General features: G+C 41.6%; 1 protein-coding gene across 2 annotated transcripts in view; it reads left to right on the plus strand.

Annotated features, from left to right (window-relative positions):
* The window catches only part of pcca (propionyl-CoA carboxylase subunit alpha), a 314348-nt gene that overhangs the window by 74409 nt on the left and 215328 nt on the right, over positions 1–24611 (plus strand). For both annotated transcript variants that reach the window (XM_052025829.1, XM_052025830.1), the window contains 2 exons: positions 9295–9408; positions 9938–9991. In XM_052025829.1, the coding sequence (XP_051881789.1) occupies positions 9295–9408; positions 9938–9991 (168 nt within the window). The remainder of the gene's footprint in view (positions 1–9294; positions 9409–9937; positions 9992–24611) is intronic.

Below are 24611 nucleotides of genomic sequence, written 5' to 3' on the forward strand. Positions count from 1 at the left end.
AGTGCCACATCTGCCTTTGTGGGTGGATGTAATAGTGCATAATTCAAGAAAGGACAGGGACGTTCTCCCCAGTGATTGCCAACACTAAACACGCAAACCACCATCACAAAAGCAAATTATCTGGTCATATATCCCAGAGGTTTTCAACCTGTGGTCCACGGACCCCTAGGGGTCAGGACCAGGTTGCCAGGGGGTCCGCAAGCAAGCCAAGAAAAAAATGGAAAAGTGACCTCTTACAAAGACGTAGCTTACTTGCTTGCTCCAGTTTTCCACTATTCAGAAAATCGGCCATATCTATTCTATCTGTTATAGGCGACAATCTTAGAGACTTAGACAGTGTTCCCTTCTGGTAAGCTGCCGCTTAGTATTCGATTTGTGTAGTCAGAGTAGTCAGTAGTGTTCACTACTCACTACTATTCTGTTGTGCACTGTAGTGTTAGCGAGACTGAGTGACGTTGTTGGTGTGCCTTAATAATATTGCTTACTTACCGTGCATTTATGCCACAGTGATGTCACTGTTAAACAAAAAGTGCACAAGCGTGTAAATTTTAGATTAGTTTTGATAATTTTGTTTATCAGTAATAGTAATTAAACTGTCCAGCGTGTATTGCTGAGTATGGAGAAATTTCTGAAGAGGAAAGCTGACCAGAAACTGGAAGATTCTGATGACGAAGGGGATAAGGGTGACCGAAAGAGAAAACAACGCAAGTACGATTCAGAATACATTTCATATGGCTTCATCGCAGTGGGGACAAATGCGGACCAACCTCTCTGTGTTGTGTGTTTGCAAACACTGTCCAACTATGCAGTGAAACCAGCGAAATTGAAACGCCATTTAACAACAGTGCATCCAGATATTGCCAGTAAGCCAAAGGAATATCTTGAGCGGCAAAAGGAGCTGTACCTCAAGCAGAAAGGCAAAATGACAGCCTGTGCCACTATAAGTGAGAAGGCTCTTCGCGCATCATATTTGGTAGCATTACGAATAGCACGTTCCAGGAAGCCTCACAATTGGAGAAGAGCCTGCAGCGGTAGATATGTGCGAAGTTGTACTGGGATAAGAATCCAGTCAAAAACTGAAAGCTATTCCACTGTTTGATAACACAGTAAGCAGAAGAATTGGCGATATGGCGGAAGGTATACAGAGCCAGCTGATAGCACGTCTTCAGCAAGTCAGATTTGCGATTCAGCTCGATGAAAGTACTGATGTTGCCAGTGCTGCACAGTTGTTGGTTTATGTTCAATATTGCTGGTAAGGAGAGGCTTTGGAAGACTTTTTGTTTTGCAAGGCGCTCCCAGTGCGTACAACCGGTGAAGAACTTTTCCGTGTGCTTGACACTTCTTTTGTACAATCGGCATTGGCGTGGACACAGTGTATTGGAGTATGCACGGATGGTGCTACTGCAATGACGGGACAGAAATCAGGTCTAGTCGCACGAGTGAAAGGAGTAGCTCCACATGTAGCAGCAACCCACTGCATGATTCACCGTGAGGCTTTGGCTGCAAAGGATATGGATGAAAATCTTGCGGATGTGTTTTCCAAGTGCATTAAAATCGTTAACTTTATCAAAGCCAGGCCGCTCAATCACTGTTTGTTTGAAAACATATGCCGTGAAATGGAAGCCGAGCATAAACATTTGTTGCTACATACAGAAGTCAGATGGCTGTCACAAGGCCGTGTTGTGCAGCGTGTATATGAATTACGAGATGAACTGCTCATTTTTCTAAATGAGCATAACGGATCATTGGCCCAGTTCTTGACAGATAAGACGTGGGTTGCCAGATTAGCTTATCTTGCAGATATTTTCAACATTTTGAACAGCTTAAATCTATCATTGCAAGGACCTGGCTGAAATGTTCTGAAAACGCATGACAGAATCAATGCCTTCCAGAAAAAACTCCGTATCTGGAAGGGAAGATGCGAGCAAGGCGTCTATGATATGTTTCCATTGCTGGCTGACTTTCTGACAGTGAACGAGACTAAGACAGAGGCCATTGCGAGCACCGTTTTGAACCATATTCCACAGCTGTCACATTATTTCCATGAGTATTTCGGTGACGATGACACGAGCATGTTTGATTGGATTCGAAATCTGTTTGAATGCATGCTTACCGATTTAACTGGACGTGAACAAGAAGAATTGGCTGAACTTTGACAGGACTTTGCGCTTGCAGTTCAACCGAATGTCACTGTTGTCATTCTGGACAGCATGTTCCCAGGAGTATCCACTGCTGTCCGGCAAAGCCGTCAATGTTCTGTTACCATTTGCAACCACTTACTTGTGCGAAATAGCATTTTCTGCAGTCACTGCCATGAAAACCAAATACAGATCAAGACTGAACATTGAGGATGACATACACGTATGTTTGTCACACATACCCCCACATTTGGACAAACTCTGCAGTGCGAAACAGGCACAACCTTCACATTGGACTGAACACTGAAACACTGCTGGTAATTATCGGTGATTGAAATAGTCACTATTTTAATAGGGCCTATGTGCAGTAATTTAAGTGTTGTATGCATGAATTATCGATTGTTTGATTTTGTGGGCTTTGGGGGTCCGCCATCTAACAAGGACATGTTCTGGGGGCCGCAGCATGAAAAAGGTTGAAAACCACTGATCTAAAAGAACAGAGACTTGCAAATGAGTTGAGTACAGAGGGGTCCAGGTGTTCTTGTGCATGAAACCTGTTTTCAGACAGGTGCAGCAAGTAGTTAAGAAAGCCAGCTACATGTTGGCCTTTGTTGCAAACGGGTTGGAGGTTGAGAGTAGAGAGGTTTTGTTACAATTCCTTTGGGTGTTGATGAGGCCAAACCTGAACTACAGTCAACGACATTGTCCCCTTATTCAAGAAAGGATATACTGGCATTGGAGGCAGTCTAGAAAAGATTCACAAGGTTAATTTGTAGGATGAAAGGATTGTCTTATCACATTTGGTTATAAAGGTTAGATCTGTATTCTTTGTGGAGTTTAGAAGGGTGATGGGTAATCTTGTTAAAACATACAAGATCCTGAATAGACATTATCAAGAGATACAGTGGCATGCAAAAGTTTGGGCACCCCTTTTGAAAATTGCTGTTACTGTGAATAGCTAAGTGAGTAAAAGATGACCTGATTTCCAAAAGGCATAGTTAAAGATGACACATTTCTTTAATATTTTAAGCAAGATTACTTTTTTATTTCCATCTTTTACAGTTGCAAAATAACAAAAAAGGAAAAGGGCCGAAGCAAAAGTTTGGGCACCCTGCATGGTCAGTACTTAGTAACACCTCCTTTGGCAAGTTTCACAGCTTGTAAGTGTTTTCTGTAGCCAGCTAAGAGTCTCTCAGTTCTTGTTTGGGGGATTTTTGCCCATTCTTCCTTGCAAAAGGCTTCCAGTTCTGTGAGATTCTTGGGCCGTCTTGCATGCACTGCTCTTTTGAGGTCTATCTACAGATTTTCGATGATGTTTAGGTCGGGGGACTGTGAGGGCCATGGCAAAACCTTCAGATTGTGCCTCTTGATGTAGTCCATTGTGGATTTTGAGATGTGTTTAGGATCATTAACCTGTTGTAGAAGCCATCCTCTTTTCAGCTTCAGCTTTTTTTTTACAGACAGTGTGATGTTTGCTTCCAGAATTTGCTGGTATTTAATTGAATTCATTCTTCCCTCTACAAGTGAAATGTTCCCTGTGCCACTGGCTGCAACACAAGCCCAAAGCATGATCGATCCACCCCCGTGTTTGACAGTTGGAGAGGTGTTCTTTTCATGAAATTCTGCACCCCTTTTTCTCCAAACATGCCTTTGCTCATTGTGGCCAAAAAGTTCTATTTTAACTTCATCAGTCCACAGGACTTGTTTCCAAAATGCATCAAGCTTGTTTAGATGTTCCTTTGCAAACTACTGACGCAAAATTTTGTGGTGAGGACACAGGAAAGTTTGGAGAAAAAAGGGTTCAGAATTTCATGAAAAGAACACCTCTCCAACTGTTAAGCACAGGGGTGGATCGATCATGCTTTGGGCTTGTGTTGCAGCCAGTGGCACAGGGAGTATTTCACTGGTAGAGGGAAGAATGAATTCAATTAAATACCAGCAAATTCTGGAAGCAAACATCACACCGTCTGTAAAAAAGCTGAAGATGAAAAGAGGATGGCTTCTACAACAGGTTAATGATCCTAAACACATCTCAAAATCCACAATGGACTACATCAAGAGGCACAATCTGAAGGTTTTGCCATGGCCCTCACAGTCCCCCGACCTAAACATCATCGAAAATCTGTAGATAGACCTCAAAAGAGCAGTGCATGCAAGATGGCCCAAGAATCTCACAGAACTGGAAGCCTTTTGCAAGGAAGAATGGGCAAAAATCCCCCCAGAAAGAACTGAAAGACTCTTAGCTAGCTACAGAAAGTGTTTACAAGCTGTGATACCTGCCAAAGGAGGTGTTACTAAGTACTGACCATGCAGGGTGCCCAAACTTTTGCTTTGGGCCCTTTTCCTTTTTTGTTATTTTGAAACTGTAAAAGATGGAAATAAAAAAGTAATCTTGCTTAAAATATTAAAGAAATGTGTCATCTTTAACTTTATGCCTTTTGGAAATCAGGTCATCTTTTACTCAGCCATTCACAGTAACAGAAATTTTGACCAGGGGTGCCCAAACGTTTGCACGCCACTGTATGGGGAGAAAACCGGAACAAGCTACTGAATTTGGATGATCAAACGTGATCATATTACTTGAAGGTGGGCCGAAGGGCCTGTTTTGTGCTGTATGGTTAAGGGCTGAATGGCCACCACCTATTCCTATTTTCTGTTTTTCTGTTGTGACACACCTTCATTTGGATGGCCGATGCAGGTAACGATTCTCCTATTCTCATGCAGACTTCGTCCATATCCTTTTTATTTCTTCTGCACTATTAGCTTTGTAGTACCATGCCTTTTGTCATTTAATCTCTCCTTCCCACCACCCTATCGCCAGTAAAGATAAAAGATAGCTAATATAACAGCAGCTGCACATTGTATTCCCTTTCCAAAATTTATGTTGATTGGATTGAATGGATTCCTGAACTACTGCAATGTGCACTTACTGCTAGATTGTACATTTATCATGTGACTAAAGGCAATTTCTACCTGAGGGTTCTCAGTCCAGATTACAATTACTCCCGTGATAAAGAGCAATATTCGTGCTGCACTACACTTTCAAATCACTTCATTGGCTGTGAAGCACATTCATACTGCTTGAGGTCATTAAAGCCAGTACCTGGTTGCATCTCTTTCGTGCTTACTATATTGTTTTGATCAATTTTCTGAAACCATAGACTGAAATCAGTCTGTGACAGTGTGAGTGCCCAAAAAATCCCCATTATTGATGTACACGATTATTCTAAAGGTTTACATTGTATGTTCATCTGTAGGGTATCACAGTCGCCTGGTTCTGATCCACCCAACGTCCACACATCCATCTACCAGACACCACAAGACAGTAGCAAAATTGGCAAACCAATGTTCTTTTCCATCAGCAACAAAAAAGCTGCTGGAGGAACTCAGCAGCTCGAGCAACATCTGTGGGGGGGGGGGGGGGGGGTGGGAACGCTGCATCCTGATGCAAGGTTTCAACCTGAAGTGTCGTCATCCCGCCCCCAGATACTGCTTGACCCACGGAGTTGCTCTAACAGCTTGTTTGTTGCTTCAGGTTCCAGTGTCTGCAGTCTCTTGTCTCTTATTCTCTTATTTCCCTCATTCACAGCCACCACCTTTCGAGCAGGGATCTAATGTTTTTACTATATTATTTATTTTTAAAATTTGCAAATACTTCCATTCTCCCTAGAAACCTTATCATTCCATTACACAAGCTTGACATCAGTTTTCTTTACGAATAGTCTGAGATATTTTTCAAACTTGGGTTCCAGTCACTCATTGTGCAATGGGAGCAGGACTCTAAACTGTGGCTTATCCTAGAGAGCTTTTGTGGCAGCTGAGCCAAGCTTCAATGCATCCCCGTACATAATCCTAGACCGTGGAATATACCAATCTTGCACTGCAAGACCGATAGCTCTTGGGCATTTTTCACTGAGTTGATAATCTTCCAGCAGTGGTTGTGTTTGTCTTGGTGTGTCCATGGAGACAGTCCACAGGCCCAGTTCTGGATAGACTTCCATTCACTTAGAGTATGGGCTGGTGTTCCTCGCTGACCACTGCCTCCTGCTGGCTGCTTGCAACTGCAGGAAGGCCAGAGGCTGTCAGGGGATTATGGAAGCTGAGTATGAAACTACTGATCCAAAAAACATCAAGAAACTTAAAAGGGATCACACAGGCTGGAGAACCATGAAACCCATCTTCAATTCACCACTGTATGGGTGGGAACCAATAAAAGGAAACAGGAAGAAGTCAAGAGTTAGGAGCAGGATTAGACTATTTGGCCCTCAGAGTCCATTCTGCCATTCATCGAGATTGTGGATGAAATACCTCAGTTCTATTTTTCTGCCCTATCGTCATTGATTTCCTTATTATCCAGAAATCTATCAATCTCTCTTCTGAATGAACGCAGTAACTTTGCCTCCACAGCCCTCCAGGGTACAGAATTCCAAAGATTCATCATCCTTTGAGTGAAGATACTTCTCTGAATCCTAAATGCCCTCCTTCTGACACTGTGAACCCTAGTTCTAGACTGTCTGTAGCTGACATTGGTCTCAGGTGTTTCCCTGGGAGCAACCCATAGAGCACAGAGTCCTGTGTTACACAGCTGTGCAGGATGCATCTTGACCAAGACCACTGCATTCCCTTCCAGAGCTTCTTGGCAAGCATCCAGTTTGGAAGATGGCTGACAGTCTCATCCCCAGAGCACCATCTCAAGGGCAGTGTGTGGTAGCATTGAGACTCCGGCTGTGTGTGAAGGATCTGACGGAGAGGGTCCTTCACACCACCAGCCAAGCAAGGCTATGGTACTTGTTTGATAGTTCTGGTGGTAAGGTATTGACAGACTGCTCGGGGAAACCATTCAACAGGGCCTGCCATCATCTTTTCAAGGACACTGCCTGCAGATCACTGCCCGATTGACCAATGGTCAAAGGGGATGATGAGCTAGTCCTGATGAATGGTCTCGACCCAAAACGTTGACTGTCCATTTCCTGACCTGCAGAGGTCTTCCAGCTCCTTTGTATGTTGCTCCAGATTTCCAGCATCTGCAGCCTCTTCTGTCTCTGTAGACAATAAAGGACATTGCTTTCACTATACCAAGCATATAGTTACATCTACTTTCAATATTTATGTGATGTCAACCTGTCATCAGTTTTTCTCTTCCAAACATTATTTAAGTGGTAAGTTTGAGAAGTTGGTAAACATCAAGTTCTGTATTGAACTCGGAATCTTTCTAATCTGGCACTTGTCAGCTGAAGTATCTACTTTGCAGCTCCACTATAAAGTAAATGGGTGAACACAGCAATGAGGAGAAATATGAGAAAATTGAACAGAAAAAAAATCTTATTTTTTATGTTACATCTTTATTATAGAAGAAACATTTTAAATACAGGGTATAGGCTGTTAACGTTTCAGATGTAGGCTTTTAGAGTATTTAACCAGGCCTATATGTTACAAATGTACCATGTACACATGGAAATTGAAGAGGTAATAGGGATAAGCAAATCTACAATGCCTTAATTAACTGGAGGAACAATACTCATTTCTAAAGAATACTCTTGGTGTAAACTATGCTTATAGAAAACTATTATCGCAAAATTTAAATCCATTTGTTAGCTTATGTACATTGAATTTACTTTGGTATCTTTTCAAATTAAATGTAATTCATCCTAGTTCAAATACATAATATGTGTGTGGCTATCAAGGCAGGGCCAACGTTTACTGTCCATCTCCATTTGTGATTAAGAACGTGGTGATGAATACAGATAACTTCACAACTGATGAAAAGGACAAACCATATATTGAAATACACACACCTTTATGCTTCTGTTTCATTAAAACAAAGCAGATTATTTGTTGCTACTTATCTCATTGGTGTTTTGGGACCTAACTGTAATTTGGCTGGCAAATTTCCTACTTTCAACAGTGTCTATATTTCAATATAATTTATTATGTGTAAAGCTCTTTGGGGTGATCCGAGGTAGTGAAAAGCACTGTATACTTGCCAGTTCTTTAAAGTGATGAGTGTACTGTAGCTGATCTGGCTGCTGAATTTCTTGTACTCTTGAAAGTGAAGGATATTTATGCTCTGGTAAGGAACACCTTCCATGCACGACACCCATTACCCAATGTTTTACTGGACTGAGACAAACTTGATGCACTTTGCACTCTTATTGCATTTTATTCTTGGGCCTCAGAGGTGCAAACAAATGTATAAATCATAAACATCAGATTTCAAGAGAGAGACTAACGTAGAACACTTTTTTGTTCAAATGGGATAAATTGCACTGTTTACCATCAATGACAAAAGCATAAATCTCTTCACTATCTGCGGGTTTTTGAATTTGCTATGAGCAGCAGAAATCCCTCTGTATTTAAAGCAAAACACGGATAAAATGGCACTAAATTTGTCATCTTTGTAAGTCAAAGTTAGAGAATTTTTGAAAAAATGGTAGTAGTAACTCAAGCTGCACACATGGCAGGAATTTTATCTAGGGAAGCACTATACTACCACAGATCAACCATATTAAATTGGATAACATTCTGCGCTCCCTCTGGTTCTTTTCTCCTAGCAAAGAAGGGATATGGGAGTGGGTGAAACTTTTGAGTCAGTGGCTGTCTGGATAAATAATTCGCTAGATTTTCCGGTTCAGGTGAAACGATATTGAACTCTTTAGACATTGGCCTTAATTTGTGTATGTCGCTGACCTGATGCTGTGCAGGGACATTTGGAGCATCTCTGTATTGAATTCACTCTAATTATCTCCAACATCCTGGGGAGTCTGCATAGAACGGGCCATGAGTATTTGTTATTCAGTACAATTTTATTAACTACCTAGGCTACATAGAATTGTTGGTTGTATTTTTAAATATTCACTTCAAAAAATACTTTATCTGGTGAGTCATTTGTAATATTTTTAATCACAAGTGATTGGCTGGAATCATTCTGTTGCGTAAAGATGGAATTTTAAAAATTCTTTTGCAGTTTTTTAAAATCATTTTGTAGGTACTGCAAAATTCATTGTCGATGCTAACAGAGAAGCAATGTGGACAAAATACATGTTCTAAATCTTGTCAAAGTCTCCTTTCCAAGAGAATGCATGAATGTAAAATATAATTTAATTATTTTCACTTGCGAATATCTCATTGAAGCTGAGTTTTCTCTTTGTTCCTGCAGGTTCATGTAAAGATGGCAGATGAGGCTTCCTGCGTTGGACCAGCCCCCACCAACAAAAGCTACCTCAACCTGGATGCCGTCATGGAAGCTATTCAAAAGACCGGTGCCCAAGCTGTGAGTCTGAATGTGCTTAAAACCCATTGCTGGCTGCTTGTATATTCCTCAGGAAACAGCAGAACTTGTAAAAGGGCGAATATCCTCTTCCAGTTTAGTTCCTATGACTCAAGCTAAATTGCAAGCTTGATTGCTACTGGAAATCAAAGGCTCAGTAGCATCTGGCAGTGCCTGTTACTGATCCTGCAGGTGGCTGCAGAATTCAGCTTTTCACACCAGGGAGTAACTTGAGTTCATTTCATAATTTACTTTTATTCATTATTATTAATAAAAGAAATCTAATTAATCTTGAGCATGGAATTAGCATTTTCCCCTTAATATTTGTTGTAGTGGTTGTTCTATAAACTATTAATTGTGCAAAAAAATCAATGAGCATTAGCATTGCCAATACACATGCTGGGGCCAACAATGCAATGAAAATTTCTTTCCTTGTTTCAAGAGCTGAATAAGATAAATGGTGATAGATTTAAGATTAATTAGGAGTTTAAAAGATTATGTTATATATGCCTTCTGCCTTTTTGTGTCTTAGGTCCACCCAGGATATGGGTTTCTTTCAGAAAACAAAGACTTTGCTAGACGTCTGGTAAGTTTTGTTGTTGATTCCCCCCCTTGCTGTTGATTAATCTTGCGGAAAGGACAGAAATGGCAGTTTGCCTGTGAGTAACGAACATGTGGGTTGAGCGAGAGGGGCCTGATTTAAAGCAAGGCTGAAACCCTCACAGTGGTGTTGTCGATGACTCAGCTGGCCTCATCAATGTGCATTATGATAACTCGAGAATTCTGGCTTGATGAGATTCAGCTGAAAGCATAGGGGGAAAATTACATGAGCATCGCTGACACAGGCAGGCCTGAAAAATGTTTAAATAGCATAATGATTCTTGAAAAATCAGCGATTTCAAAAAAAAAGGGGCTATTTCAGAAATTATGCTGCAATTCTCTTTCATAAAAATTAACCCTTTAGACCACCAAAGTTAATTTTTCTTCACTTTAACTTATAGTGCCTCATAATTGGGCATATAAAATCTCAGAATAGAGTGTGTTCATTTTGTTTGTTTCTTCTGCCTCGGGTATAAACACATTGCTAGTGACAACAGCAGGGTTTTATATTGTCTGCTGCACTGGAAGCACGCAATTTGTGACTATTGTTTTCAAAAAAAATCTGTTTAAATTGTAAAATGTTTGTGTTAATGTACCTCAGAAATATTTTTATCTAAGAGAATGGCTTTAATTCAAGGCACAAAATTTAGTTCAACTGGACAGAAGAAACATAGTTGACCAATGAGTAGCTTAAGTGGAACTTCACAATAACTCAATAGCACAACAGGGGATTGCAATTTCTGTTTTTTTTTTATCCAGCTGTGTTTACAGCATTTCTTTTAGTTTATTTCTTTAAAGCAGAAGTTGATGAGGAATTTTATCCTCTCTTTAATGCACAAAATAATGCTAAAGAGCGCAGCTGTTCGTCTATTGTAATATGGACATGCTCTACTGGCAGATAGTGACCCTGTAGGTCAGGAGGCGTCATTACAGCACTTCCACTGACGATCAAGCAGAGACGATCAGTCACTAATTAATACAGTGGAGCTTTGTTATTGTCACTTTCAATTTGCCAGACTAGACTGTGACTATAACCAGGAAGTGACGCTAACTGAGCCTCATCATTATATGGGTACTAATCCATTAATGTTGCGGTTTCATAGGGGAAATGGTCTGAATGCACTGTCATTTTCATGCCCGTTACATGCGTTTCATTGATAATTCTTTCCAAGCCCTTGCCTACCCTTCCCTTTCTTTGTAACCTCTTCCAGTCCAACAGTCCTTGGTGTTCTCTGCGCTCCTCCGGTTTTGGCTTCTTGTGCATGCTCAGTTTTCAATGATCCACCCCAGTTTTCAGCTACCTCGGCCTTAGGCTTTGATTTCCCTTCCTAAACTCCTCTGCTGCTCCTTTCAGGTTCTTCTCATTTACCAAATGTTTGTCTAATATCCCCCTAATGTAATTTGTCAAGTAAAGCTTGGGGGAGCTTTTATATCGAAGGGTCTCTATAAATGCAAGTTGCTGCTATTCATATTGCAATCCTACATTTCTCAAAAACTCTTTCATCTGATAACAACAAACAATCTGCTGGAGGAACTCAGCGAGTTGAGCAGCATCTGTGGGGGTGGGGAGGGGTGGGGGGAGGAATTGTCGACGTTTCAGGTCAAAACTCTGCATCAGGATTGAGAGTGGAGGGGGAGATGGCGATGGCCAGTATAAAGAGGAGAGAGGGAGTGGTGAGACAAGAGTCCAAGGTGGTTGGTGGACTGAGGAGGGGTATCTATCATTCACCTCCCTCTCTCTCCCAACTCCACCCCCCTCCCCCCTACCTGGTGCAACCTGCCTGTCACCTTACACCCCTCCTCAGTCCACCAATCACCTCGGACTCCTGTCTCACCACTCCCCTTCCCCTCTTTATACTGGCCATCTCCCCTCTCCACTCTCATTTCTGATGCAGGATTTCCACCTGAAACATCAATAATTCCTTACCCCCTCGCCCCCTCCACCCCCCCCCCCAAACAGATGCTGCTCGACCCACTGAATTCCTTCAGCAGATTGTTTGTTTCTCCAGATTCCAGTATCTACAGTCTCTTATGTCTCCATTCATCTGATAGGTTTATTACTCTTCAAAGGAGTACTAGGGATTGGAAATGAAATGTTAGTATTTGAACAGCTATTGCCAGCATCATGCACCATTGGCTATGATACATCAAGGATTTAATACTGATTAAAACTTGCTTCACAACCTTAAGACTTATACCATATCAGTGTCTCCAATGTAATATTGACCATTCTAACAGTTAATCATTGAGGGAGACACAGGAGATTCTGCAGATGCTGGAATCTGGAGCAACACACACAAACTGCTGGAGGAACTCAGCAGGTCAGGCAGTATCTATGGAGGGAAATAAACAATAGATGTTTTGGATCAAGACCCATGCTGCCTGACCTGCTGAGTTCCTCCAGCATTTTGTGTGTGTTAATCATTGAGGGAGTTTGTATTCACATTAAAGTAGTTTTGAGGTCTTGGTGGGTGACCACTAGGAATTAGGGTAAGGCTGGCAGGTTAAATTTGTGAATGAGGTTCTTGTAGATGACAGTTTTGATGGATTGCTAATTAATTGTGGTTGTATTATTAACAGTAATGGCTCCCCTTCTACATTTGGATGGTGGAACTACAGTATGCTGAAATAAAAGCAGAAAATGCAGGAAGTACTGGGGACATGGGTCAGGCGATGTCTGTGAAGAGGGAAACAGAATAATGTTTCAGGTTTATAACCAGTTATCATTAGTGTGATGGTGTCTGATCTAAGTATTTTCTGTCCTTATTTCAGATTTCAAGTCTCTGCTATGTTTTCTTTTTCACTGCACTGAAGCTATACACAATATGTATAAAACTTACATTTAGGTCAGATATAAACACATCATTCATTTAATTTCCAGCAGTTTTAACACAACTCACTGGAATGGAGGAGTCTGAGGGATGACCTGAAGGATATTTATATAATTATGAGGAGGATTGAGGTGGTATTTTTCGCAGCGTTTGGGAGTTTAAAACTAGATGGCACAGGTTTAAGGTGAGAAGTGAGAAACTTAAAGATGATCTGAGGGGCAAGTTTTTCTCACAGAGGGTGGAGGCTATGTGGAACGAGCTGCCAGAGGAGGCGGTAGAGGTAGACACAGTTGCAATGTTTAAAAGGCATTTGGACAGGTACTTGGATAGGAGACAATACAGGCCCAATGCGAGCAAATGGGATTAGCATAGATGGGCCTCACGGTCAGCAATGATGAGTTGGGCCGAAGGACCGGTTTCTGTGCTATAACGTGCCGGATTATGCTGGGTGGGGCATGCCACCTGTTCTCTCTACTTGGATTCCCCATCACACTGCACTGATCTGGTTCAGATCCTGAAGCCCAAGGTTGCTTGAAAAGAGAGTTCTAGCTGATTGGTCGTCACTGAAACCCTGTACCGTGTCATAAGGTCAAGCAGCATATTCTGATGAAAGCTGTCAAGATTTTGAAATGCTTCTGAATGAGAAACACCGTGGCATTTCAGAAAGGAAGCTGTGGAAAGATGGAGGAGCAGCTCTGTTTATTAGTAATGCTGTTAGTGCAGTAGAATGAGATGATCTAAATTCAGGAGATAAGCAGTAATAAAGGCAGGAGGTCACTTGCACAGACCTCCTAACAGTAACCACACAGTAGGACGGAGTATAAGGGAAGAAGTACTGGGAACTTCTCAGAAAGGTACCACAATCATCATCATGGGTTTTAACTAAAAGCACAAAGTGCTGGAAATTCTTAGCAAGCCAGACAGCATCTATGGAGACAGAAACAGGGTTAATGTTTCAGGTCAATGACCTTTCATCAGAACTGGAAAAGTGGGTAAAACAAATGTGCTTTAAGTTGCAGAGAGGAGAAATTTTAATCTACACATTGACTGGAAAACTCAGATGGGCAAAAGATAAGGAGTTCATATAGAATGTTTCTGGGACAGTTTGTTATAACAGTACATTCTGGAACCAAGCTGAGAGCAGACGATACTAGAGCCAGTATTGTGCCATGAGATAAGATTAAACAAACACCCCTAGGTAGAGTGATATGATTAAATTTTGCATTCAGTTTGAGGGAGAGAAGAATGAGCCCAAGATTAGTATTTTAAGCTCAAATAAAGGTAATTATGAGGGTTTGAAAGCAGAGCTAGCTAAAGGCAAATTAGGTTAAAATGTAGTGGCACTCATTTAAGAGGATCTTTCAGAATACTTGTAATAAATTTGAACGAGAAGGGAAAACTCTATAGGGATGACCCAACATCCGTGATTAACTAAGTAAGTTAAAGAAAGTATCAAAGGCATATGATTGCCCTTGGACAGGGAGCAGGTCATAAGACTGGACAGAATCCAAAAAGATTAATAAGGAAGGAGGAGTTAGAGATAAAGCTAGCCAGATATATAAAATCTACTAGTTAAAGTTTCTGTAGCTTCTATATTTCTGTAGATATATGGAACCTATCTCTGGGTTGCTAAATTTACTAACAACCCAGAGATAGATAGGGAAAGCAAGTTGTGAAGAGGACACAAGGAGATTACAAAGTGATGTAGATCAGTTAAGTGAGTGGGAAAAGATCTGGCAAATCGGGTGTAATGTGGGCATATATGAAATTGCTCATTTTGGCAGGGTAAATTAGAAGGGAGCATGTTCAGAATCAGGTTTATTGTCACTGACTTGCATGTCGTGAAATTCCTTTTGTGGCAGCAGTAAAGTGCAAAGACATAAAACTACTATAGATTACAAAATAAATAAATAGTGCAAAAAAAAGGAATAATGAAGCGGTGTTCATGGGTTCATGGACCGTTCAGAAATCTGATGGCGGAGGGGAAGAAGCTGTTTCTAAATCATTGAATGTGGGTCTTCAGGTTCCTGTACCTCTTCCCTGATGGTAGCAACGAGAAAAGGGCATGTCCCAGATGGTGTGGCTCCTCAGTGATGGATGCCGCCTTCTTGAGGCACCACCTCTTGAAGATGTCCTCAGTGTTGGGGAGGGTTGTGCCCGTGATGGAGCTGGCTGAGTCTACAACCCTGTGTAGCCTCTTACGATCCTGTGCATTGAAGCCTCCATAGCAGGCTGTGATGCAACCAGTCAGAAGGCTCTCCACTGTACGTCCATAGAAATTTGAATGGTGAGCAATTGCAGGTCTCTGAGATGCAGAAGGATCTGGATGAGTTAATGTATGATTTGCAAAGTACATTAGCAAGTCCAGCAAGTAATCAGGAAAGCCAACAGAATGTTGTTGTTTATTGCAAAGTGCATCGAATACATAACTGGGGAGATTAATTTAGATAAGTCAGTGGTGAGACCAGACCTGGAGCACTGTGTATAGTATTGATCTCCTTATTTAAGTTTAAGTTTTAAGTTGAATTTATTATCATGTGCACAAGTGCAGTGAGGTACAGGTACAATGAAAAACTTGCTTGCAGCAACATCACAGACAGTTATAGAAAAAGCACACCATATAAATTCTACATAAATTATACAAGTCAGTGAAGAGAGAGAGAGAAAAAAAACTGTGCAAAAACAAGATCTTAGTGCAAAACACTAAAGACACAATCAGAGACGAGTCCATGGTAGTGCAGAAGGTGGGCCATAGTTTTCCGTTGTTGAGATAGAGTTAGGGGTGTGCAGGTCAATTTAAGAACCTGATGGTTGTGGGAAAGTAGCTGTTCCTGAACCTGGTGGTTTAGGCTACTGTACCTTGTTGGAAGTAATTTAGAGAAGGCTTACTAGGCCAGTGTCAGGAATGGGCAGTATGTTTCATGAAAAAGTTAGCACTGTTGGGCTTGTCTCTGCTAGGTTTTGAAATAGTGTGGTGGTACATAATTGAAACATACTAGATCCTGAGGGATCTTAACAGGGTGAATTGTGGAGATGATGTTATCTTTTGTGGAAGAATCTAGAACTAGGGTCACTGTTTAAAGGTAAGATGTTATCCATTTGAGACAAGTAAGCTGTTTTTTTTCCTCTGAGGGCCGTGAGTCAAAGGATGGTAGAAGTAGGGTCTTTGAATATTTTGAAGGCAGCGGTAGATGGATCGATTCTTGATAAGTAAGGGGGTAAAAAGGGAATTGGGGATGAAATAATTGAAACATTTCAAAATCACTGAAACCCTTTTAAAAATAAAGGAAGAAAATCCCTTTAAAACACAAGATTTCCAGTAATATTTTTAATGAAATAATTAAAAACACAGTAATTTATCTTATTCTCCTCTTTCTTGCTCGTAACTGTAGAATCTCCATTGAAATGAATAGACTTGAACCAGAAGCCATGATCAGGCCCTGGCATAACTGATGGGAGCTCTCAGCAAGTTCATGCTTTGCTTTTGGATTCCATGTAGAGTCTGGTGGTAAAAAGATTCGCCTGCTGACGTCCCTCAGTGAGTTTGAATGCGTACATGCCAAGACCTTAACTTGCATCTACAGGTCCTCCACAGTTTAGCCCCTTCTCCTCCACCATCAGATTTCTGAATGGTCCATGAACCCGTGAACACTACCTTGTTATTCCTTTTGTTTTTGCACTATTTATTTAGTTTGTAACTTAGTCATTTTTATGTCTTTGTACTGTACTGCTGCCGCAAAACAAATTTCACATCATATAAGTCAGTGATAATAAATCTGATTCTGATTATGAACACCTAGCTTACGTACAAACCGTACATACGAATGAGTATTTGGGAGACTGGCAGGATGGATTTGTCGGCTGCTATGGGGCTGCAGGCATCTTCTGCTGAGTGGAAACTTGGTTAGTGGCCACACTTCTGTTTTGAAAACCTTTCAGGTTACAGAAACGGAACAATGTTGTAACCTGGGGAGGACCTGTACCTGGTAAATGCCAGTAGTTTGCCACAGCATTCACCCATTTGAGTCAGTGTACTGAAACTTAGTGTAGCAGTTAGCGTAACGCTTTGCAGCGCCAGCGACCCGGGTTCAAATCCGGCCACTGTCTGTAAGGAGTTTGTACGTTATCTTGTTTCACTATTGCGGGAAAAGTTTGCACTTTGTCATATTAGAAGACAAGGCAGCACCAAAGCACACAGTTAGTGCTGTGCCTCACAGTTCCAGCAACCCTGGCTAATCCTGACCTCAGTTGCTGTCTGTGGAGTTTGCACACTCTTCCCATCCATGGTTTTCTGTTGGACGCTCTGGTTTCCTCACTCATCCTAAAGACTTGCTGTTAGGCTAATTGGCTACTCTAAATTACTCTTTGGTGTAGATGGGTGGCAGGCAATCAGAGTGGAGCCGATGAGCATGTGAAACAGAATGGGTTACCTGCAAAATACAGAGGAGACACAAGACTACAGATGCTGGAATCTGGAGGGTCCAGATGAAGGGTCTCGACCCAAACCATTGACTGTCCATTTCCCTCTAGGGATGCTGCCTGACCCGCTGAGTTCCTCCAGCATTTTGTTTGCTGCTTGACAAAATAGGATGGTGAATGGGACTGATGGGAGAACCGTCAAAGACTTAATGGGCTGATTGGCCTCTTTCTATATTGCATGAAGTAAGTAGTACTTATATTAGGACAATTGTTCAAAGTTTAGTCAAAGAGTTGCATTTAGAAAATTGTTTTAAAGGAGAAAAGAGAGGCAGGGAACTTTAGGAAGGGAGTTCTAGAGTGTGGGGTCCAGGCAGCTGGAGGTATGGCTGCCAGTTGTGGAACAATAGGAATTGGGATGTGCAAGTGGCCAGAATCAGAGGAGTGTGATGAGGGGGGAGGATGGGATTCTGTCATATGCAGTTTGAAAGGCAGTTCCTCAAGCCAATTTGCTGTGCTTTCACATGCACACATCTCACAAAACTGACTAATTTGTAATAATGAAAAGAAAAGCCTTGCAGACTTGTGATACATTGCCTGTCAGAAGTTTAATTTGTCTCAAAGAGGTCCTGAGCCCATGTAGTACTTCAGATTCATCTTTTAAAGATGTACAAGTCATGGTATACAGACGGAAACATTTTAATTTGGAAAGCTCTATTTTGATATAGCTACTGTATATCTTGATATTGCAGCAGTACATTTTGCTAGGAGATTGTAGGCTTCTCTAGTTTGGAAGTGTTCTTGTTATTCAGGGTACTAACCATGAGGTTGGATGTGTATTTTTGAGGTTAGCAGCATGAAGTGGATCCATGATTAGACCACATGGAGTACTCTGGCAGAGTTCTGGCCTCTAAAACACAAAAAGGATATAGCGGTATTGGAGAGGATTTACAAAGATGATGGCAGAACTACACGTCACAACTATTGGCCGAGACAGAATAGTTTGGGTCTCTTCTCTAGAAAGGAGGAGGGATGAGGGATGAGCTGATAGAGGTCTTTGTCTGTTAAGGTGTTTGAAAGGGTAGACATAGAAAAGGGCTTGATCAAAACTAGGGCTTGTAAATAAAACATAATCACTAATTAATTCAGTTGGGAATTCAGTAGAAGCTTCTTTAACCTTCTATGTAGTTGCATGTTCCACATTCTAACAACACTCTGTGAGATGCTGCTATCCGAAATCTGTATAACGAGATGGTAGGTAAGCAGATGAGGGAGAAAGGAATAGGAGGAGAGGTGAGAGGAAGCTCATGTGGAGCATAACCACTGGCATTGACTAATTGGGTGAATCTTGTGTGATTGATTCTATGTGATACCTGTGGCATGTTGCTCCAGGTGTGAAGCGATTACAATCTGCAGACTGAAAGTCAATCTCCTGCATTTCTGAAAGTAACATCAATTGTGTTGATTTAACAATCATTGCTGTTTTCTCGGGCAGTTTCTGCATCATCTTTTGCTGTTGTGGTTTCTATTTTCCAAACGTCCCCACCCCCCACCCCTCCTTAATCTCCTGTTGAATAACTTTAGTGACTGGAAGAGCATTAGGAAGTTTTGCGATGCTCACAAACAAAAGTTGTCAAAAGTTCCAAATCACATTAGCCACTGCCTAATGTAAAGGAAAAGGCACCAATTATCATTTACTTATAATGCATTTCAGGTTGGTTTAAAAAAAAGTCAAATTTACAAAAAAAGGTGATAATGATTTCAAAGAATTTTGTTGTTTTTTTAATCACTGATCTTCACTTATTTCCTCCAAGAGTCTCAGGTTACCAGAACTCTGGCTAATATAGTGTTTTTTCATAAATGGTAGTATCGCTTTTAGTTCCAAGGATATCAGTATTGACACACAGCCTGCTGAAAATGTGTGCTTAACTTTCTTAAAGCGGAACGCTGGATGAGGTATGGGCCAGTTTGAAAATTATTGTACATTTCAAGTGCTGATGCTATTTTGATTCACTTATTAATAATGTTTTGCTGTGGATTACCAAAGTGTGAATCATTGGGTAAACCTTTGGTCTTGGTTCTGTTCACTAAATGGGGTATAAAGTAGTGAACAGGCATTATTCTCCACTTCGGAAGTTTGTTTCCATTGACATCCACTTTTGAAATTTCCAGGCAGTGTTACTCGCACCCAGTTTATATTGTATATTAGCAGATGATTAGTAATGAAATTCTACCCTTCCATGTCTTTCTATGAATTGATCAAGGATAATATTCCAGTTTTAAATTTTAATCAAACACCTCAATTATTTTAATGTGTTTTGATATTATGTGATTCCCATTTCAGTCCTTCTGATCAGTAACTTCTTGCTCCTGTGCAGTTTTCCAAGAATTATAAAACCAATACTTGGTATTCTTTCATGTATTGTGGTTTAGTAACAGTTTTGCTTTTTTAGCTTTCATGACATTGGAACATTAGAAGTTCCTGCAACCGGAACCTTTTAATATTGGAAACCATGCAGAACTACTATCGGTATGCCACCCCGTCAGTTCTTTGTCGTAACCATCAGCTGGTTGCAGAGACATTAGAATGTGTCAGGTTAAATAGAAACATTTAAATCATCCAGTATGTATTTTCCTCTCAGCACACCCATTAACAGTGGCAAGTCTACGTTTTAAGGACAAGTCCGTGATTTAGATTTCATTGCTGAAAGGCTACCCCTTGTTCAAGAGTTGTTTCCAAGCTTGATGAATATACTGGTATTGGGAATAAACAGAGTAGAAGAATTGAAAGCCAAATAGCCTGCCGGGCTTTTCAGAGTGATCTGCAGTTTCCAGTTGATCACTGATTAACATTGCGTGCAGTGGTTTGGAATGCAAATGTTAAGGAGCACAGAAGATACCACAGGTAGACCATCCTATTAACTTCTCACTGCATCCCCTCCCCACCATCACCAGGTCTTTTTTGTTGCAACCATTATTAAAAAATCCATCCTGGGTACAGGCTTGTTCTGTAGGCTGCCTGTTAATGTGAGAAATGCAGTGCATTTAATACGGGAACAATACTGGGTTGCTTTGCCCCCTCCAGCTGTTAAACAGAAGTCTAATTGTTATGCAAGGAGTCGTCAAAGAAACAAAAGACTTGATGGGCCACAGGATAGATTATTGTTATTGGACCCTGTGAGTATTTACTCCAGGATACCATTTCTTCCCCTCTTGCCTGACATACATTAGTTTGAAGGTTTAAGGGAAGGGTAAAACAGGCAGTACTGAGAATAAAACTTAATGTACAACAATTGGATCAAGTACAGGCTAACTTATTTGGAAATGATTTATTTCAAGGATTTTTACCATGGTTGTCATTTTGAAAATTGTCCAAGTACTTGATAATAATTTAAACATGTGGGAATATTTATGTTTAAGGCTAAATTTGTACACAAATTATGTTATAAAGATAAGAATGCTTTTTATAACCCACCCCTTTCACGACAAACCTTTAAAATTATGCAACAGCTTCAAACGTTTAATGGGCCTTTTTATGTTGAGGCATTTTGTGCCCTATTTACTTAGAGACACGAGAGGCTGCCGATGCTGGAATCTGGAGCAACACACAAACTGCTGGAGGACCTCAGCGGGTCAGGCAGCATCTGTGGAGGGAAATGGACAGTCGACATTTTGGATCTCGCCCAAAACGTCGACCGTCCATTTCCCTCCATAGGTGCTGCCTGACCTGCTGAGTTCCTCCAGTTTTTGTGTGTCGTGCCTTTTTTATTTATTCTTGTTGGTTCTGGTGGGAGAAGCGCCTTAATGACCTCATTGTAGGGAAGTATAATAGTATTATACAAAACAATGAGAAATATCGGATGGTAAAAGGAGCGAGGAGATTCTAAGTCCTCTTCTTGCCACTAACTAATTGTATTTGCCTCTGGTACTGGAATGGAACTGGTCCTATGAGGATTTAATTATGAGGAGAAGCTTGCATTATAGTGAATGTGGAGAATTAAGAAGAGATCTAATTGAGGTAGAGTCATAGAGAGATACAGCACAGAAACTTCCACCTACTGTGTCTGCAACAACCATCCATTTACACTAACCCTACATCAATCCCATAATTTTAGTCTCCCCACATTCTTACCAATTATCTCCAGATTCTACCCCTCACTCACAGGCTAGGGGCATTTTACAGTGGCCAACTAACCCACCGACCCACATGTCTCTGGGATATGGGAGAAAACTGGAGCACCTGGAGGAAACTCGTGGCCACAGGGAGAACTCCACACAAACAGCGCTGGAGGTCAGGATTGAACACTAGTTGCTGGGAGCTATGAGGGAACGGCTCTTCCAGCAGCACCACTGTGCCACTCATAAGTAAGATACGGGGAAACTATTGCCTCTGAGGGTGGAACTTCATAATTGGTGGTGGGATGGGGGCAGAGTGGGGGATAAAACCTTAACAATTTGGGAGTGATGTAACCAAGCACTACTTCTTGTAAAAGGTGGAGGAAATCTGGAATGCTGTCTTCCCAAAGGTTGTTGAAATTGGGTGTCGACAGATTTTTATTTGTCAATGGCTATTTCACTCTCTGGAGCCAAAGTAGGTAATGGCAGGTAGCAATTCACAATCAGATCATGCATTTTCTAAGTGACTGGTAGGGTAGGCTTGAGGTGAGGAGTTAAATGCCCACCTCCTTTTCTACAAACTACATCTACATATTCAACAAAATCTGAGGCACCATTTGATCAACCCAAATGTCTCCAGTAGATTCCTGTTTCCAGTCACCCTACCCACCCCGGACATTCTCTCTTCTCCCCACCTCCCATCAGCAGAAGATACAAAACCCTGAAAGCACATACCACCAGGCTCAAGGACAGCTTCTATCTCGCTGTTATAAGACGATTGAATGGTTCCCTAGTACATTAAGATGGACTCTTGACCTCCTCATAACCTACCTCATTATGACCTTGCGCCTTATTGTCTACCTGCACTGCACTTTCTCTGTAACTGTACACTTTATTTTGTACTACCTCAGTCCACTGTTGTAATGAACAGTATGCAAGACAAGTATCTCGATTCACCAATTTAGTTTTCTTTGTTCCATATTAAGAATAGTCTTGATTTAATGTCATAATTTGAGCAGCAGTTAGTTGTGGGTTGTTAACAAGTTACACCCAAGATTCCCATCTTTGTATTGCACGGAGAATTTCTAATGTCGGAGGGACATGAGTTTTTTTAAAATTTAGTAATACACATTTCTTGAATACTTTCACATCATTTTTGTCATTCGGAAACATCTCACATTCCGGCAGCAAGTTAATAATTTTTTGCTGGGGCAAAAAGTTTTCATTGTTTATTGTCCCAATGGCAGATGGAGAATTTGAGACTAATCCTGTTGACCATGGGACCATGCATTTCTATAACCTGTCTTCCAATCTCAGTGCATCCCCCGATCACTCCAGATAAACGGTCTTGACCTGAAATGTTGTTTGTCCATTTCCCCTCACGGATGTGGTCTGACCCATTGAGTTCCCACAGCACCTCATTTTTTTGCTTCAGATTCCAGTATCTGCAGTCTCTTGTGCCTCCCAATTATGTTTTAAAGTGTAGCCAGGAAAAAGAGTAGTGAAGTTGCAGACAGTTAGCTTCCACAAACAGCAGTGTGATGATCTTGAAGACACAAGAAATTCTGCAAATGCTGGAACCTGGAGGAATACACACAAAGTGCTGGAGGAACTCAGCAGGTCAGGCTGCATCTATGGAGGGAAATAAACAGTCGACGTTTTGGGCCGAGACCCTTCATCAGGACTGTGGTGTGGTGTTACTTGTGGTTCATGCATTCTTTTTTTACTGTCCTTTGGTTCACATATGATGGATTTTTAATTTTAAAAAGAGAATAGACGAAGTGTTATTTGGGATTATTTCATCCCGAAATGTTGACTGTCCATTTCCCTCCTCAGATGCTGCCTGACCCACTCAGATCCTCCAGCAGTGTTTTTTTTGTTTCTGATGATCTCCCTGGTTCATTGATAACTTCCTGCAGTCTATTAGCTTTCATCCTTACAGTTAACCTATTAGCCAGTCACGCAGCAGAGAAGGGTACCTTTGGGCCCATCATAGTCGCCGTCCCTTTGATAGGGCTACCCGATTAGTCTCACTACCCCTCACCTCTGCCCCACACACTTTTTGAAAGTTTTTATTGAATCTATTGCCATTTAAAGCAAAGATCCATGGAATTCTGGACATTGGAGATGTGGCAGGAAAATGGTGTTTGGGGTAGAAGATGAGCCATGATCTTATTGAATGGCAGAACAGGCTCCAGGGGTTGGATCGATTACTCCTGCTCCTATTTCTTACGTGACACAAGGGAGTATACCTTTGTTGTAAAATAGGATTTAGCCCCACTCTTACCAAAACTATCATGGATATTTGTATCTGCAATGGGTAGTTTCATAAGGACAAAAGTAGGGTTCTACTGCAGGGTCTCGACCTGAAATTTCAACATACATCTTTCGCCTTCACACGCTGCTTGACCTGCTGAGTCCTTCCAGTGTTCAGGTTGGGTTTACCTCTTGTATTAGGTCATTCACAAAGTGCAGGATCTATGCCTTTCAGGATTTGGCTGGCTAGTTCAGATGTGATGGCACTAAGCTACACTAGGTGATGGACTTAAACTCCCCAGCACATTTTGTGTCCTTGATATTCTCAGTACTACCACTGAATGCTGGTTAACAAAGTGAGGAGTGATTTATCAGCCGAGGCAGGGCAGCAGATAGTAATCACGGGATCCAGATTCAATCTTGAGAACACCCAATATCACTCTTTCTGACTATCCCACCAGATCACTGGAAGATGAGTCTTGCCACTGTGACAGGATATGTTACGGAGCAGTGGTGAGACGTATGATTCTGTGAGTATGATTGTGTCAGGCTGTTGCTTGAGTAGTATGTGGGGATGCTCTCCCAGTTGAGACACCAGTTCCCAGGTGCTAGTGAGAAAGACTTTATCAAACCCAATGCCTGTATCATGCACACGGTTTTAATGAGGCTTTTTTCCTGAACAACTGAATGGTCATTTCAAGATGTATTTCTGTGCACTGGGTCACTTATAGGCCAACTGGTTCAGAGCTGACCCTGCCAGGTTGCAGCCTGGAACGCAATGGCCTCTGGGACGGGGGGAGGCCCAGGGGTAATCCCTGCCAAACTGACGGGCACTGAAGTATGGCCTCTGTTCAGGAGGAGACTCAGGACAGCAGGCCTTGGAGAGTGAGATCCCTGGAACCGTAGGAGGTACATGGGAGCTCCCTGCTGGGCAGCAGGCCGCTGACAGCACCAGCACTGGGAGCAGGACAGTTGGTTGGCCAGTCC

Source organism: Pristis pectinata, chromosome 11, assembly GCF_009764475.1.
Source record: "Pristis pectinata isolate sPriPec2 chromosome 11, sPriPec2.1.pri, whole genome shotgun sequence".
In the NCBI taxonomy this organism is placed as follows: domain Eukaryota; kingdom Metazoa; phylum Chordata; class Chondrichthyes; order Rhinopristiformes; family Pristidae; genus Pristis; species Pristis pectinata.